This window comes from Varroa destructor, unplaced genomic scaffold, assembly GCF_002443255.2.
Source record: "Varroa destructor unplaced genomic scaffold, Vdes_3.0 BEIS01000001.1, whole genome shotgun sequence".
In the NCBI taxonomy this organism is placed as follows: Eukaryota; Metazoa; Arthropoda; class Arachnida; order Mesostigmata; family Varroidae; genus Varroa; species Varroa destructor.
Window position 1 is genome coordinate 70,505,070 of NW_019211454.1, and position 16,105 is coordinate 70,521,174.

The 16,105-nt window shown below is 38.5% G+C and overlaps 1 protein-coding gene across 10 annotated transcripts in view; it reads right to left on the reverse strand.

Annotated features, from left to right (window-relative positions):
• The window catches only part of LOC111248418 (calcitonin gene-related peptide type 1 receptor-like), a 146,427-nt gene that overhangs the window by 19,766 nt on the left and 110,556 nt on the right, over positions 1 to 16,105 (reverse strand). For 9 of the 10 annotated variants that reach the window (XR_015319546.1, XR_015319545.1, XM_086978057.1 and 6 more), the window contains 4 exons: positions 10,555 to 10,730; positions 8,909 to 9,123; positions 5,121 to 5,258; positions 2,059 to 2,147 (listed from right to left, as the gene is read on the reverse strand). Coding sequence is in view for 8 of the 10 variants with exons in the window: in XM_086978057.1 (XP_086834183.1) it covers positions 2,059 to 2,147; positions 5,121 to 5,258; positions 8,909 to 9,123; positions 10,555 to 10,730 (618 nt within the window). In the remaining 2 variants the exon portion in view is untranslated. Of the gene's footprint in view, positions 1 to 2,003; positions 2,148 to 5,120; positions 5,259 to 8,908; positions 9,124 to 10,554; positions 10,731 to 16,105 lie in introns of all 10 variants that reach the window. The other variant, XM_086978074.1, reaches the window with a different exon arrangement.

Here is a 16,105-nt window from a genome sequence, read left to right on the forward strand (position 1 = left end):
GGCACTACCTCGTACTGTGTAAGTTATTATCAGTAACATAGTTTCAGGGGTATGCCACCTAATGTGTTATTAAACTTGGAAAAATCTGTACAGCGAGGATATGGCACAAAGTCGAAGGCAGATAGTTCTTAAAGAAATATTAGTACTTTTATAGAAAGCGGCGAAAAACTTTGAAAAATTTAAAGAAAAAACGGCGAGAGGTAGATGTTAATCAAGTTAGCAGCGTAACTCGTTGAAGTTCAGATATACGTGAAAAAAAGGCCCTTTGCTCATGTATCATTCGAAACTGCCTATTCTGCTCTATGAGCTTGTTCTAATTTCGGTCTCTGCTGCATAGAACTGCGTTTCAAGTTCAGCCTCTAAAAAAGAATTCTTTTGCCACCCGCATTACCTCGCCCTTCGTCAGAGGCAAAAAGCTAGTAGGTAAAGTAATTTCGGAATGTAACCACACAAACGCGTTAAGGTACTGAGCGTTGTCTCAGATAATACTAGCTGAGTATTTACTCCGTGTCTGTCTGTCTGTCCGTCTCTCTGTCTATCGTCGTGAACTAGTAAAAAAGAAAAGCGCCTCAATTTTCGAGCTAGACCTTAGGTAATGAAGTTTTACGTTAAATGGACGTAATAACACACGGTCCTAATAAGTAAAAGTAAGCAAGTAAACTGTGTGAAGTCTTCGTCGATTTGCGGGCTCTACTTTTAACCGATCTTTCAAATACGAGCAGTTATATACCTATCTACCTATGGATATTTATAAAAATGTGTGCTCCCTCCGGACTCCCATTGCACTGTTTGCACCGATATTCTAAAGCTTCAGATAAGATATCATAATATTTCTAGGCGACACAGGAATGTGCTCGTTATATGGAAATTTGTCCGTACAGTACCAGACGCTTCTCGGCTTATTATATATGTCTATTATTTGGACTATAACCACCCATTAATTAAAATTAGATACCAATACGTAATACCCATTTTATCTGTGGTGAATGTACTGTGGAAAGATAACGAGCTTGATTAGGGATAGCAAAACCGCGTTACTACATGCAACCATAGGCGTCATATTGGTGCTGAAAAGGGTCAAACATCGTTTATGATCCGGTCGATAAAATCTCGAACATATCCTACTTCTCCCGGTATTTCACTGGGACTAAACAGATAAAAGCAAATATATTTGGAACAACAATCTCAGTCCTGATTTCAATTATCTTCGAAAGTTCAAATGTTTATTGGAAATTTCGGAGCCACAGTCTGCTCTCTTCTATACCGGGCGACTGCTAATTTCGTCGCATGGGCAAATCGTCACTAAACTGAGCTCATAGTGCCACAGTGTGATAAGACAGACGTCAAACAGGAAAAATAAAAAAACATTCAGGAAACTAAATGTTTGTCATGTATTTAGCCTTCATAAAATGAACAAAAAACTTGTGTACATGCTTTCAACTGCTTTCTAGCTAAGGGTAAAGTTCATAAAGTCGGTGGAAGTAGAACTTTACCCAGCTAACAACATAAGACGCTAACAAAACGACCAAAGCACGAGAACTCTTTTATAATTAAAAAATATGGGCCTCCTGAAATCTACCAACGATACAGACATTAATAGAATTCCCAAAGATTATGGAAATCTTTTTCTCGGTTCAACTAAGGAAAGCAAGATAAACAGCGACGATAAAATTTATCGGTACTTTCACATCGTATACTATAGTAGTTCTACGTCAAAATTAAATATACATATAGTCTGACTTCCATCGTTACTCGTTTACATCTTTGAGCTTTCAGCTTTGAGCTGTAATTATAACAAAAATCAATACGTTTCTTTACGTGTTGCAGGAGCTGGACGCGTCAGGTGCTTTAGGTATGGACATTTTCAAAAAATGTATCCTTTAAAACAACTAACAATTAATAGAGATGCAAAATACAAATTCCAGTCTAGTCTATATATTGCTAACCATCTATTTCAAGCTAATACCGCTAGGTTTCAGAGTGTCTCAAAAAGTGTTTACTACCTTTTTTAAGGATTAAGGTAGAAGCCGTTAGGGTACATTTAGCTGTGTAGTTTACCTCAGCGGTGCCACAGTTGTACACTGTGTATTCTCGACCCTGCCGTTTTTGCCAGAAACCGTCGGCTTCACACGTTTTGTGCGATTTCTCTGCAACACAGACATCAAAATAAATGAATAGAAAAGGTGTTCTAACACACACACACACAAATACACTTATATATATAATATATATATAGTATACTTTAAAAAGAAAGGGAACATATAGGTGAGCATATAAGTGGGGATGTGAAATAATATGATGAAATATATGAAGGGCAGATATGTTGTAACTTTGTTACATTTTCACGTAGCCAGTAATGCAGCTAACGTGCTCTCTTGTTATGAGCGCCTTAGCTTTTCTCCACTAGCGCCTTTCGTGCACTAAGCCCGAAAGAAGAGTGCACCAGTGTAGACTCGCTAACATATGGATAACGACAAGGAATGCTGTAACCTGACAAATAAGAAGCAAGATTCAGACCATGTGAGACGAATCGTGTTTTCGACAAAAATAAGAGGAGCGGTCGCTCGCTGATAAGACCTCTGTGGAAACTCAACCCCTTCTGCAGGTAACGACACCGACAAGATCAATAACCAGTCTCGTCGAAATTCCTCTGCTCGGCATTCCCCTGTCTCTTTGAAAACCGGAGAAGATAAAGCTATTATGAAAACTGCGTGATTTGTAAGCCCCGTTCTGGACAAAATGCCGCCACTGAGGAGAAACAAATATCTGTAGTTACTATGCTCAAAGCGATAATAAGTGCTAAAATTTGTCGTTAAAACGTATTCATTCTATAATGCAGGCGCTACATTGACGCGTTCCCTTAACGCGTCGTTAGTAAGGCGCAACTGAGGTAGGACAGAACGTCTCTTGTACTTAAATCAGACTCCGCCGCAGGTAACATACGCACCTGCACTACTAGACATACATCTTTGCTAAATACCTATAACCTAGCAAACATTCGTCCTGTCTGAAAGTTGCCGAAACAAACTATTTCTGAGCTGCTCTAAATTTAAAAAACTTTTAGGCAAACTTTATAGCCTATTAATTACCTAAACATTATTATCCAGCAGGTTCTCTAAGCCAGAAAGCTATAAAAAACTATAAAACTATACAACTAGGACCTATAAAATAATTATGCAAAAAGAACACAAAACGTATCGAGTCTCTATACGGCCTGAGTTGGTCCACCATCTTCTCAGTAGTGCTGCAAACATTTCTGTAAAGTAAATTTTTAAAAGGCAGTGGCGTGGTCCAAAGCATACATAATATCTGGTACCATATTAACAGCTACTTTTTTTTTATACGAGAAAGAGAGCATGGCTTGACAAAAATGATTATTACTTAAGCGCTAATGTTCATTGTAGAGTATGTATTATAGAATAACGCAGTCATTCAACGGTAACGTGTCGATCTATAAACACTAACGTCCGTTAAGTAAAAAGTGGTGTTGTCTGTTAAAATGTTCGTTTCAGTAAATGCGTCCAAGTAGATCCCACAGTATTTACATTATACAGAGTTGCACCACACAAAAGAAGAATTTTTTTTTTTTCGTTTCTAGATCAGCCAACAGCCGTTCAACTTGTGAAATGCTAAATGCTTAATCGCAAAATTGAAATTTTCAGTTATCGAAACCCAATACTCAGTATTATGTAGACCGCGTCCTAAAATTCCAGATCAGCCGAGGGACATGACGTTTCTATTCTATATTGTACGCTTAAACAGGGCATTCTCTAGAGTTCCTTCAAAACACAATTAGGAGGTATGGCACCATAATATATGACAAATTTTCAGATGTATTGCACCCATGCAGAAATAGCAGGTCCGCTCGAACAGGATAAAGCAAACAAAACGTGACGGGGTGCGGCATCATCCAAGGAACCTAGGTATAAACATTAGGGGTTCAGACAAGGCCTTCCGGCATCCGTCTCAGAGGCAGACGAAAAACAACACAATGTTCTGGTGGCCCCATTAGGACCCGATAAAATGTCCAGATATCGATGTATGGACAGCGTATGGATAATACCTTCTTTAATTAACTGAAGGTGCTGTCTTTAGTATCGAGGTTCGATGCTTACGAGTGGCTGAGTTAGGGTTAAGCCCACAGAAGAAGGATATTAAAGTTCGTGTAAAGGAGTTGCTTTAAATTCGACCTTCATGAAATTATTAGGTAATGAATGGAATTAAACTTCGTATGGCTGGTTCTGTATTATATGTGCCCAATCTTCAAAGCAGTACTACAGGCGGTAAGGTTCAATATTAAAGTGTCTAGCGTATTGAAAAAATATGGGGTAAGTGTGTTCCATAAGAGGTAGACCGTCGACCAAATGAATTGATAAGATGCTACACTTGCAGCCGCCTATAAATATCGCGACGTGTAATTTTTTGTAAAGCAAAAATCTGCTTGGTCATCCATAAAAACCAAATCAAAATTCATTTGTCTATTGATGCTCAAACACCAGCTTTAAAAAGCCGGCTACAAAATCTATGGAAGGCCGTGCAAATATGGGGTGCCTAGATGATTTTTGCAATAACCTATCAATTGAATAGATGGTCAGCTAGTTGCAGCAAATGAATCCAATTCAAACTAATGCTCTGTATAAATGGCTATATAGTTAACATAACAGTATTCATATACGCAATTAAATAAGACGGCCCTTTAGATATACGATAATCATGTTTCATCAGGGATCTGTATCTGGGAAGATCTTTGAGGAGTGCGTATAGTACAAAAGCCGTTTATAAATGTCACGGGTGGTAGAAAATACCCAGAACAGATCACTGCAGCGGCCTCGTTTATTAAGTATCCACAATATGCGTTTTTGAAATTCTGTGTCGCCAAAAATAAGCAAGTGGAAGAGGTTTCTAATGCTATCTAGCGACTAAAACACATTATCAAGACTTGGTTTGGAGGAGCTTGATAATGATAAGAGTTTGATAAATGAGTATAGTAAAGATGTTTAACCTTCTGTACAATAATCAATTAGATAGATCGGAAATACATTTTAATCTATCGTATGCACCTTGCAACTCAACCCAAATTAAAAAAACATCAACAAAATTATGTCAAGAAATATACTTACTTTCGCAGAATGATTTTTTTGTGAGTTGATAGACATGGTCATGGCAAAACTGAGATACTGTTGTCCCATTTGCAGTGTCCTTCCAACAGGACCAGCCGTCCCACGTTGCTGGGCAAAACAGGCCATCCTTAGAGCTGCCTGTAATTCTCAAAAAAAGTTATACAATTGGGCTGCATCACTATAACTAAGCTAGGTACTTATATTTCTCTGGAAGTTCGCTAGAGTGACATTGATAAGATCAGCATTTCAGGACCGGTTATCACCTTTAATAGAATTCCTATCTTAATGTTTTTTTCGTTTAACCTTTCTTGACCTGTCTAAATAAATCTTGTAGTCTTCTATTAGCAGATCATGTAGACCACTGCTAAGTGGAATCAACTTTACGCGACAACAACCCAAACAATAAAAACACGAATTGTTTTGCTCTTCAATCAAAGGAGTGGTGTTGAATAAACGTTTGCTCATGACTTTCGTTAAGCCATTACAGGTCAGTCGAACGTTGGTCAGCAAGAAGTAATGGTAAACAACAGAAGACTCACGAAAGAGGACCCTATGCCTAGTTGCATTGTGAACGAAAGAAGCATATGTGAACTCGCATATCCTCCATAGTTCAATTATATCTGGATGCCTTTCTGTTAGGTTTAAGCATAATCTATAAAAGAAAATGTTTTGCCGCCAAGTTTTTCTACCAAATACAATTAATTACAGATTAGATGGCATACTTTCGTTTATAAACAATAGCAGTAACCGCAGCTGTCCCGCTAGGCAATTAATTACATCTGTTGTAACAAGTTTAAACCAAGACCATAGCGCCTATAATATATAGATTTCGAGTAAGGGCGTGGAAAACAGATCGTTTTTCTTGAGCAATGCCAACTTAAGCTGCGACCAACTGCAGGGCAACGATAGAGAACGCTGAAGACGTCATTTCACCTATTTACTGGACAAGTGGCGGGTTTTCTAGACTGAACAAGCCGTAGAACTGCGATTAATTGAGATATGTGACAATTCATTGGAACTTCCTCTCTCTTTTCCTTCTGTTCCCTCCCACCGACATCAAGCGATGTCTTGACGACGACCCAGTCAAAGTAGCAACATTCGGTTTGACTAATTTCTCGAGGGCCTACACTTTGTATTTGTTTACTAAATGAAAAAAAGGCACATAAAAGTTAATATACGTATTATCGTCATTCTTAAAAATTATCCTGCGTGTTCATTGATTTGCTTATTTTGAGTGTTGGTCGTTGAGAATCGGTAGCCAATGCTGCGTCTACACATAATGCACTCAAGTAGTTGAATCTCAATGTTTGCTTTTGAAACCCGCATTGTGTTTACACAAATAAAAATTCGGCCCCATTTTGCCACGTCTCGTAGGCTCATGCTTAATAGAATATAGGACAAGAGTGTTTTATATAAAAAAAATTAGCATCCGTAAACGCCATAAACTTTTTAGCCACACTGTGCTCAGCGTATTTAACTACGAAGTGCGGATACGACGTTCTAGCTGAAATCTTCGAAAAAATTAATAATATATTATAGGCCCCATAATTTTATCTGAGTAATATATTTAGAGGGCATTCAAGTTTGAATCTATGTGGATGCTGATGATTTATCGACAGTTGACCAATTTCAATAAAATTGATTTGACAAAATTAGTGAACCACGACATGAGAGGCTAAGCAAGATAGCCGTATGAATTCCAATATTACTGCTAAATGTTCTGAACTCTTAGATGTGTAGCTCCTAGCTAGATTATGAAAAAATACACGGTGGCAGAAATAAATCTAAATATAAACCAGGTTAACTTCTATCTCCGATGACCGCTCAACATGAATCGGACGTGTATGGAAATTCGAAATAGTCTACTATGACGGGCAAAATCTTCCTAGCCTTCTTTTAAATTCGGAACCCAAAGGTGCTTCTAATTATTTTTTCATGGTGCCACTTACCTTCAAATATTTCATAGCAGAGATATAGTTTTCGTTTGGAAACAGTTCAGATGCGAATATAGGAATCGCTCGTAACGCTCGCTTATTGATGTGACTGAAGCAGTACAGATGAATTTTAGCGATGTAAAATGGTCGCCTATCATACGCTGTACCCGTACTTTTGTGCAGCAGCAGCTGCTGTAAACTTACAATGACTCTGCCCCAGCATCCATGCATTGCAACGCAGTAACTATATATCGTTGTTATGGGTACAGACATCTCTTTTCACTATGATCCCAAATAAACAAACATTTTTCCTGAGGTCTACGACGGTACGAAATGGCGCCTCAAATTGCCACTTGACGTCTCGATGACTATTGCTAAGGAATAGGACCGAAGCAGTCATTTCCGCCTTTTGAAGTTGAGGGACCCCCTTCGCTTAGCCATTTTTCACTTGCTTCATAAAAACCAGCCCCTATCAACTCATCGTGTCACCCCGCCCAGTTACTATTCTCTCTGACCGCATCGCCAGTCGTCCCAAAGAAACGGATAAAAAGAGTCATCCGATTAGAGCCGCAGTTCTCTCCTGATGCTGAGTGATCCGGTTCTCGCCTTTTGCATCTCCAATTAATAGTCAACAAGACAAGAGTCAAAATAAAGACATAAATCGCCCAAGAACGTCAAGATACACTATGTCTATTAAGATAGTTCAAAGGAGACATAGAACGAACATAATCGAAAAACGTGGGATAGAGTAGTAAAACCATCTGTCGTAACATCTATGCGCTGAGTACAACGTCCTCGTTGCTCTTTTTAATACGCCATGTCTACTTCATCGTATTTCAATATATATTGTTTTAGTATGTTTGCAATCAGGCCAAAAATTTGTGGTACAGCGTCGAAACTTTTATTAGCAGCATGTGCATATAGTCTTCGTTGTCCTGGTTAGGCATGGAGACAACTCTGACGCATTGTTTTATTTCTAGCTGCTCTGTCTAGAATAGTAGTTGAACTCTTAGTCAGCAGATAAATAAAGCAGAAATAATACTATGTTTCGGCTTTTGGAAGTATGTCTCGTAACATAGATGTCGATTTAAAGGTTGTGAACGCAAAAGGCTCTGTAGGACTGCGTCACTTCTAACTTGCTCCTCACTTACGGCGGCCTGTTTTTCAACAGAGAAGTAAAACGGTTCTTTTTTACCGATAAAACCTGAATTGCTACTAGCGGTATCTTACAATTTGCCGAGCAACCGAAATATATATGGATGAAAAAAAAATGGCAGATTTTTGTTGGCTATTTTTTATTTTTCGTTTGCTTATAACCATGTGCCACACGCCATTGGGAAGCGTTTCTCTTGTTCTTCAAACGAATTATCTGCTTTTGGTCGAGGCCGCAAGTTTCCTACACGACTCTATATAGCGATAGGTGACAGAGAATCTTCACCTTAAAGTACTAGCTAAAATGGCTTGTTAGCATCTTCACTTTTGAATTTTAAAATTCGTCCAGGATCGCTTTGCGCTACCTTTAGATGATGACTGCTAGTTAGTCTAGACCTCGTAGCCGTAATATCCACTACTAATGCGAAGCAAATGTACTGGATTGCATCGTGTGATTTGGCATTAGAAATATTAAAAAAAAAAAAAAAAAAAAAAAAAAACAAACGTCGAAAATGTTACCTTTGCCACCCGACGCGAGGCAAAATGCTGTGATAGAACGACACGGACAGGACTTGAGAGCTTTTGAACTACATTCTGTATTTAGTCATCAACAGACAAAAAATAAAGGTAAAAAACCGAACAGTAACATATGTTCTATAACAATTAACACTCTATCTTGCCTAGGCTAATTCAAAAATCTACCCAAATTATTAGCCATGCTAGTGGCGAGCTGCTCCAGGCAACATTTCTGCGCTTCCTGGGCGCAGCCTTCCCATTTAAGGGCGTTAAAGGACTGCGCAAACGTATTATACACGAGGCCACTCTCGTTCGAGCTTTTAACTGCCTCAATGCCACGGTGTTCATAGCAAAGCGTGCTGTTTTGGCAAGCTCCATCGCAGAGTCGGTCACCGCAAAAGCTGAAAGGCCGAAACAAAAAAAGTACACTATAATTGATGATTGATGAGGCGCTGTAATTAGCCATTTCTTAATAATTCTGCTTATATATTATGTCTGTTAGCTTTGATGCATAAGTCCCTAATTATTACAGCCAACCAATTTTACGATTCCGATGATATTACACTGATTTCGATAACTTTTTTTTTTTCATTTTAAGCTAACAAGAATAAAATAATTTATCCTGCTGTCAAGTGGAAGGGTTACAATCGTTTTGGCATGTAACGAATTCGAAGGTTTACTTTGCTTTAGCGAAGACTCACCGGCTGATACGGACGTTTCTGAGATGATATGCTTAAATAAGTTAGATTCATTAGATGAAGGTCCGCCTTCGTTGTGAAACGTTATCCTATAGCTTTTTTTTTTTTCTCAATTTAGACCATGGCTTTAGCAAGAAAAAAATGTAGCAAACTTTACGTTAAACTAGAACTTTTGATTATCTCGTTATTTACTGGTATCCCATGTTGTGTAAATCCAATGATATTTTCGCGTGGTAGCAAACATTAAATCTATTATTCTACTCGAGAACTTCATATACTAAAACGCATATCATCGATTAACGTCCGTTGAAACCATGCCTTGTAAGTCTTTATATATTTCCGTGTGTTTCTAATAAAACACCTTAATCGTATAAATATTAGGAGAACGAAGACCTAGTTGGATCGTTTTCTGTACTGTAAAAATAGGTGCAATACTCGTTTGTAATAAGACAAGCAGGGCTCTCCCAAAAAACTTGTCTTTCGAATATACGAAACGAAACATGCACGCATATTTATGTCGGGAGGCAAAAAGTAATGGATGCAGGCTGTTAAAGACAATCTGTTATGCGTATTTCGGCCATTGACAGAACAAAATGTACGAGAAATTATCTGCATTGAACGCTAGTACTAAAAATTACAGCTTTTTACCCTTGCCATCAAACCGCTGTACTGGAGATAACGGCTTGTTATTATAAGCGCGCGATGGCTCTTGCCTAGGGGTAAGATATGCGACATTTATACAAATATAAAATAACTACGGCTATGAAAGTAAAAAAACTGAATCAGTTTATTTTTTTGTATGATTTTTGTGAAGGGAAGTATAATTGTGCATAGATCACGTACGTATACAAGAGCATACAGGGTGAAATAAAAGTATGGTTACAGTCAAGAACAATGTAGGACTAAACCTAGGAAAGAATATATTATAGTTAGGTAAAAATGCGCTGAAAATTGAAAGCATCCAATTGATTTAAAGAGAACGTTTTACTCAATTGGAAGCTTATTCTCTCTTCAACTATAAATCTATGTTATCTGTCACTGTAGGCCTACTTTTACCCGAGGTTATAGCTGAACAAGAATTAGCTCCTAAAGCATTCAGGTAATATGGACATAATTGGCCATCTTAGTACTCACGTTAACCGCGTGTCGGGTACGAAGGACTTCTCATGCATGTATCGATAGCATCTCGCAGCAGTGACTTTTATGAAGTCGTCGATGGGTAATCTGGCACCCGTTTCGAGACGACACGTACCCGTTATGTTGCTCGACAATACCGCCTCCACGATTGTTAGCTCGACGGAAAACAGTGCCTATAGAAAGGGAATAATACAAATAGAACAGAAAAACAAGATTGAATAACAGTTTAACGGTGTACGTGCATAGCCCACTCATATCTCAGTTCTTTCCGTATATTGGGCTATCTCCCAGAGACGTTAAGCGAAACTAAGGTTTACTCATAAGAGTGATAGTATTAAAACGTAAAGCAGGTTTTGCATAGTGCCTCCCTGCAGATAACAGATTTAACTTCCCTCTCATGTTTTAACTTCCTTTTCGTCGAACTTGTTAGTATTTTATATTTGTCGCGTTCTCTAGTCAAAATATTAATTTTATTAATATTAGTCAAATTATTAATGTAGTCAGTTTTTAATCGGGGCTTCTAATCTTTTATTTTATATCAATATAGATCTTAAATTTTCTTTTTTTAATTCGTAAGCATGTTTTACATTCATCAGCAGAATCAAGGAACTAGCTTCTCAAGTCTATAATGCTATAGTTTTTTAGAGCTAGAAATGTGTTATTAGGTCTTCGGCGAAGACGCATAGATATCCCACATCTACAAGCTGAATGGACGCCGCTATTAGTTATTTTAAAATTATATGTAATACACACTGTCTCATGTTTAATAGGATTGTATTTTCCCTCTTCTTGTCACCCGTCATATAAATATTTTTTTATTTTGTTTTATGTTTGAGACTTATGTGCTTACGAAAGAATAACTATAGCTAAAAAAAATGAAAAGGGTACTTAGAGCAATGGTAACTGGAGTAATGTGTCACGTTGATCCAAAGCTTACTAGCTCACGTAAAGGGGAACTGGTAAGTCATGATACACAAGTTAAACATACGGCACATCGATTCCTAATTGCCTATCTAACTGCCATCTTAGTACTTATGATGAGTGGGTTCTGAATTGTATCTAATCCTATGCGACGTGTGCTACGACGTAAGCGAGATGAAACACTTGTACGTGTTGGCAACTGGTCAATACGATGAGCGAAGCTTTCCAAATAGCCGATATCCTGAAGCGGAATTGTCAAGTGAAGAAAAAACATCCACAAGTCTCAAGAAGGCAAGATTGCCGAAAATGATATTGACCTGTCATGCCAATAACCTTGTTCCGGTCCATCCTGTGTATCTTTAGCCATTGCACCGCAGAAGTGCTTGACGCTTAGATGACTTCGGTTATATATAGCTGATCTGAATGTAACTCTAGTTGTAACACAAAACTGATAACAGCCAATGTGTTATCAGGTCATCCTCGCGTTACATATATTAAGCATATAGAACAACCACTACTGAATAATCCCAACATTTTACTATTTGGCTATATTTGAAATATCTTCTGTAATATAACTGTCGCCGGAAGGTACAACTGGCTGGAATCGGTTACGAAAATGATCTGAAGCAAAAAAAAAAAAATACAACTCATGTATTTGAAATATTTCAGGGAAAGCCGTGGACTCATAAACGACTAGCCTTTATGACGAAGTATCATAGCATCTAAGTAGGTAATATTCCTATGAAAATCTCCGGTTACGATTTCTGGATTGAGGAAAGGTTTCATCAGAAGCAGTCTTTTCAGGAATTTACTGGGCAAAGGGGAGCAATATAAATTTTGCTGAAACTACATTTATATTCCTGAGCGTAAGGTTTAGTTCGTATCAGAGACATTTTTCACACTCGATCCGTAATCTATTATAACAGAATAAAGAGCTTTACTATAATTCGCAGGGCGCTATTCTCAGGGCAGTTGACATAAAATATATAGATATCGGTCTGCGCAATTAAACGATGAAAAACCCGACAGAGAAAGATGAGAATATGGTACTCTATCTATTGAGCTGTAGTTTGAAGCCATTCTGTTCAGTCACTCTATTAGATGCTATTGCAGTGTACGCTCGATATATTTTACTTTTTTGAAGATTTCCAACATACATTACATTACACTCTCGTGCTGAGCGTTTTTTTTTAATAAAGCAAATGGTAGGCCCATTTGATCTTCTGAGAAAAAGGCCTTATGCGAAAAACGGATGTATTATATACGTTTGAAAAAGCAAGTACGCGATAAACGAGCTAGCTTTAGTAAAAGATACCGTCTTCAGTTACGAACTAGTTGAAATTTCGGACGTAAACATTTACATCGTTTTTAATAAAAATTAATCAGTGATCTGTTCTACTAGCAGTCTAGGCAAGATACGTCCACCCCCAGGCTCACTCGTTGCTTATAATATAGCCAACAGTTAACATTTAATGGAAACGCTTCCGTTTCACAGAATTACGATTTAAATGTTCTACGCATTCATTCGTACAGAGCCATTCATATTATGTACGTAATGCCCCCTTTCTCGGGGCTTCTGACCATGTTATTGGGTGACGGGACAATTTTACAATTTTTCCATCGACGTTTCCATTTATTTAAACGTTACTTATATTACAGAAAAAAAAAAGAAGTCAATAGCGTTAATACTCAAGAATTATATTTAATTGTTAACACGCGTACTAGATAAGTGTCAGCTATAGCTGTTTGCCTCCCTAAACGTATACGTACGAAAAGGAAAGGTTGAAAACGCTTGTTGGAAACTCACGGACATATCGCAACACAATAAAAAGTAGTGGCAGATAATGCCAGGGACTATGTCAGAAGAGACTATATAGGCTTTTTTTCATGTCTGTATAGGAAAAATTAGATAATATGACCGCTAAGGACAGCTGTTAAGACGGAAGAGAAAATTAAGGCTAGGACATTCCTCGCAAACTCTTCCCTTCCATAGTATAATTTTGTTTCATAATTATGTATATTTGGATTAGTTGTATAAAATAACGGTTCAATACAGGCATGTCATTGTCCGTTATAATCTGACTAAGGTTAATAAATAGGTCAGACTGGTAGCTACAAGGTGGTACACACAACCGGCCCAGAGAAAACTTAGCAAGGTTTGCTCATCTGACCAATAGCTTTTCTTTGTCTATCGTATAAACAGTACTGTATAATTGCGAAAGAGACAAAATTAAAATAATCTGTGTAAAATTTTTGGAAGAGGCTCTAAGTATCGCTCAAGATTCCATTAGTTCCTTAAGATTCAAGTTAGGATTTTGCTTTTTTTTTTTTTTTTTTTTAAGGTACATGCTTATGAAACTTTCCCTTTCGTCTCCTGTTTTGAAACAAAAAGCAAACATCTGAATATGGTACATAAACGATGAAAGAAAATAAGAGTACCAAGTAGTCTATAAAACGTCGTATAAAACGTAACGGTCTGTGGAACCCTGTATATGAGTAATAGTGAATTTATGAAAAAAATACTTAGCGTTAAATATTCAATTTTGGTTCCGCTAACATTGCCCCAATTAGTCTTGACGAGGAAAGCTTTTACCGATTATGCTATACTTTTCAATACGTGGTTCTATTATATATTTTACTCTGACACTTGCAAAAACAGATCATGAGGGTTACATACTGTTTTCGTATAATCAAATAAATTGAAATCTAGGCTATAAAAATACCAGAAATCATAATGGCGTTATACTTCAAACTTAAATGCGTGCAAAGTATACAGCATTTAATTATAGTCACTATTATCAACAAGGCGGCGTTAGAAAAGTTGGCTCGTCTAATATATAGTATATAGACTTTCAGCTTCAGCTGTGGATTTTGCAAATGGTACATTGGTGGAAAACCCTGCTAAAGCCCTCTAACTAGTCACATCTGAATACCAACCAATCAAACCTATTTATTCATTTTTATCAGAAAGCGTTCTTTACACGTTTGTAGCCTTTTGGCATATTGAGCTGTATATGCGCTGCCACCTCTCCTGAATTTCATTGTCTTGCTTTTGAATAGGTTAATGGTCAGAGTCAATCCCGAAACCGGAGAATGTAGCCTGGCTAGGGCCTCCTGCACGTTGGGGTGACTAAAAAAAGAACTGCATCGCTGGCATTAAGTTAAGCACGTTTGCAAGAACGCCGACTTCGGTGAGCGTACTTGAGGCTATATTCTTTGGAGCATTTTTGAAGGTACCTTTGAAGTCTACAAACCTCTGTCAAAGTCTGGGTAGGCGTATTGCCGAGAGCTACTTAAAATTCGTTTGATACCGGCGGCTGGGATCGTACATGCCTTTTCGTTCAAATGCTCGTGAATCCATGTTGCTCCTTAGGTAACCCACTCACATTCTCGGAGAATACGTTTAGTCTATTTTCCAGCAGATACAAGAGCCTGCGCCACGATGTCGATTAGTTTGGATCGCCTTTGCCTTTTGAGATAGCTAAAAGCATTGCATTCAGCCTAGGAAGACGGAGCAGTCCGAAACAAAGACGTTCGTTGAACATAGCAGCCCAGTATGGCGCTGACACGTCCGCCCGTCGTCGGTTTATAGCGCATATAGTGCACATAGCGCTGAGATTCCCAGGGAAGAATCGATGAGCACTAATGAGGCGATGGCACACGTTTCAGGCCTGGCGTAGCCAAGCCACTTATGTGGCTGAGTCTCGATTTCTTTAATGATAATAGCCAAATATTTCTTATGCTGTGATCCGTACGTCTTTCGGTAGATCACTTTAAACATTGAGGCCAGTGGCTCCGCTGCCGGTTGCAGTACCCCCAGTAGCCTATATACATCCTGGGCCAGGCAGACGAGGTTGCAATTCTGATCAAAGCATGGCCGATATCTCGTGAGACGAATCGAAGATCGCAAAACGTCAACAAGATAATGCAAATAGATATCAACATCCACTGAGTTTGGCGCTGAGGGACCTAATGAGCTTCTTTGAGTCTAATTTACGCAGTTAAGGTTTATGTTTCCTGATGAGCAATGCTTCCAATGGCGCAGAATAAAGCCCCAACTTCGTGATTGCAAAATGTCGAGACTTCGCCCGTAGGGCGGCTAAGATCTATTCCTTCTTGTGCACAGCAGTAGACGAAGCAAGATTTCGATAAGTCGAACGAACCGATTGCCCGGGTCTCTGTGTGTACAAGAGATCGATTGTATCCCACGCTGTCGGGTTGAGTAGCGCTAATATGGGGACGTTCATACAGTTCTACTAAATGACCTTTAGCGTTCTTGCGGCTCTAACCTTGGCCTTTGCTCCGAGAGCGTGCTCACCATTTGATTGCGAGGTTTGGTGCTGCTCCTGGGTCTGGTCTGGGCCTTTAGCGTAATTAGAGCTGGGTTTAAGAAGCCTTTGATCGTCAATGATAACGGAAGCTGCGGTAATATCAAAGCGGCGGGTCACCGGCGCAGACATGTCCCTGCGATTTGTCTGCAGACTTCCCCTCCAAATTCTCTAGATCCTCGCCCTAAAAAAGGTTTGATTCGTCTTACGATGTTATAAGCGATTTTCTTAGCTACATCATCCTTATAACTGTATCAGTCACTCTTAATGACGAAAAGCGCAAAAGCGAAAGGCATACT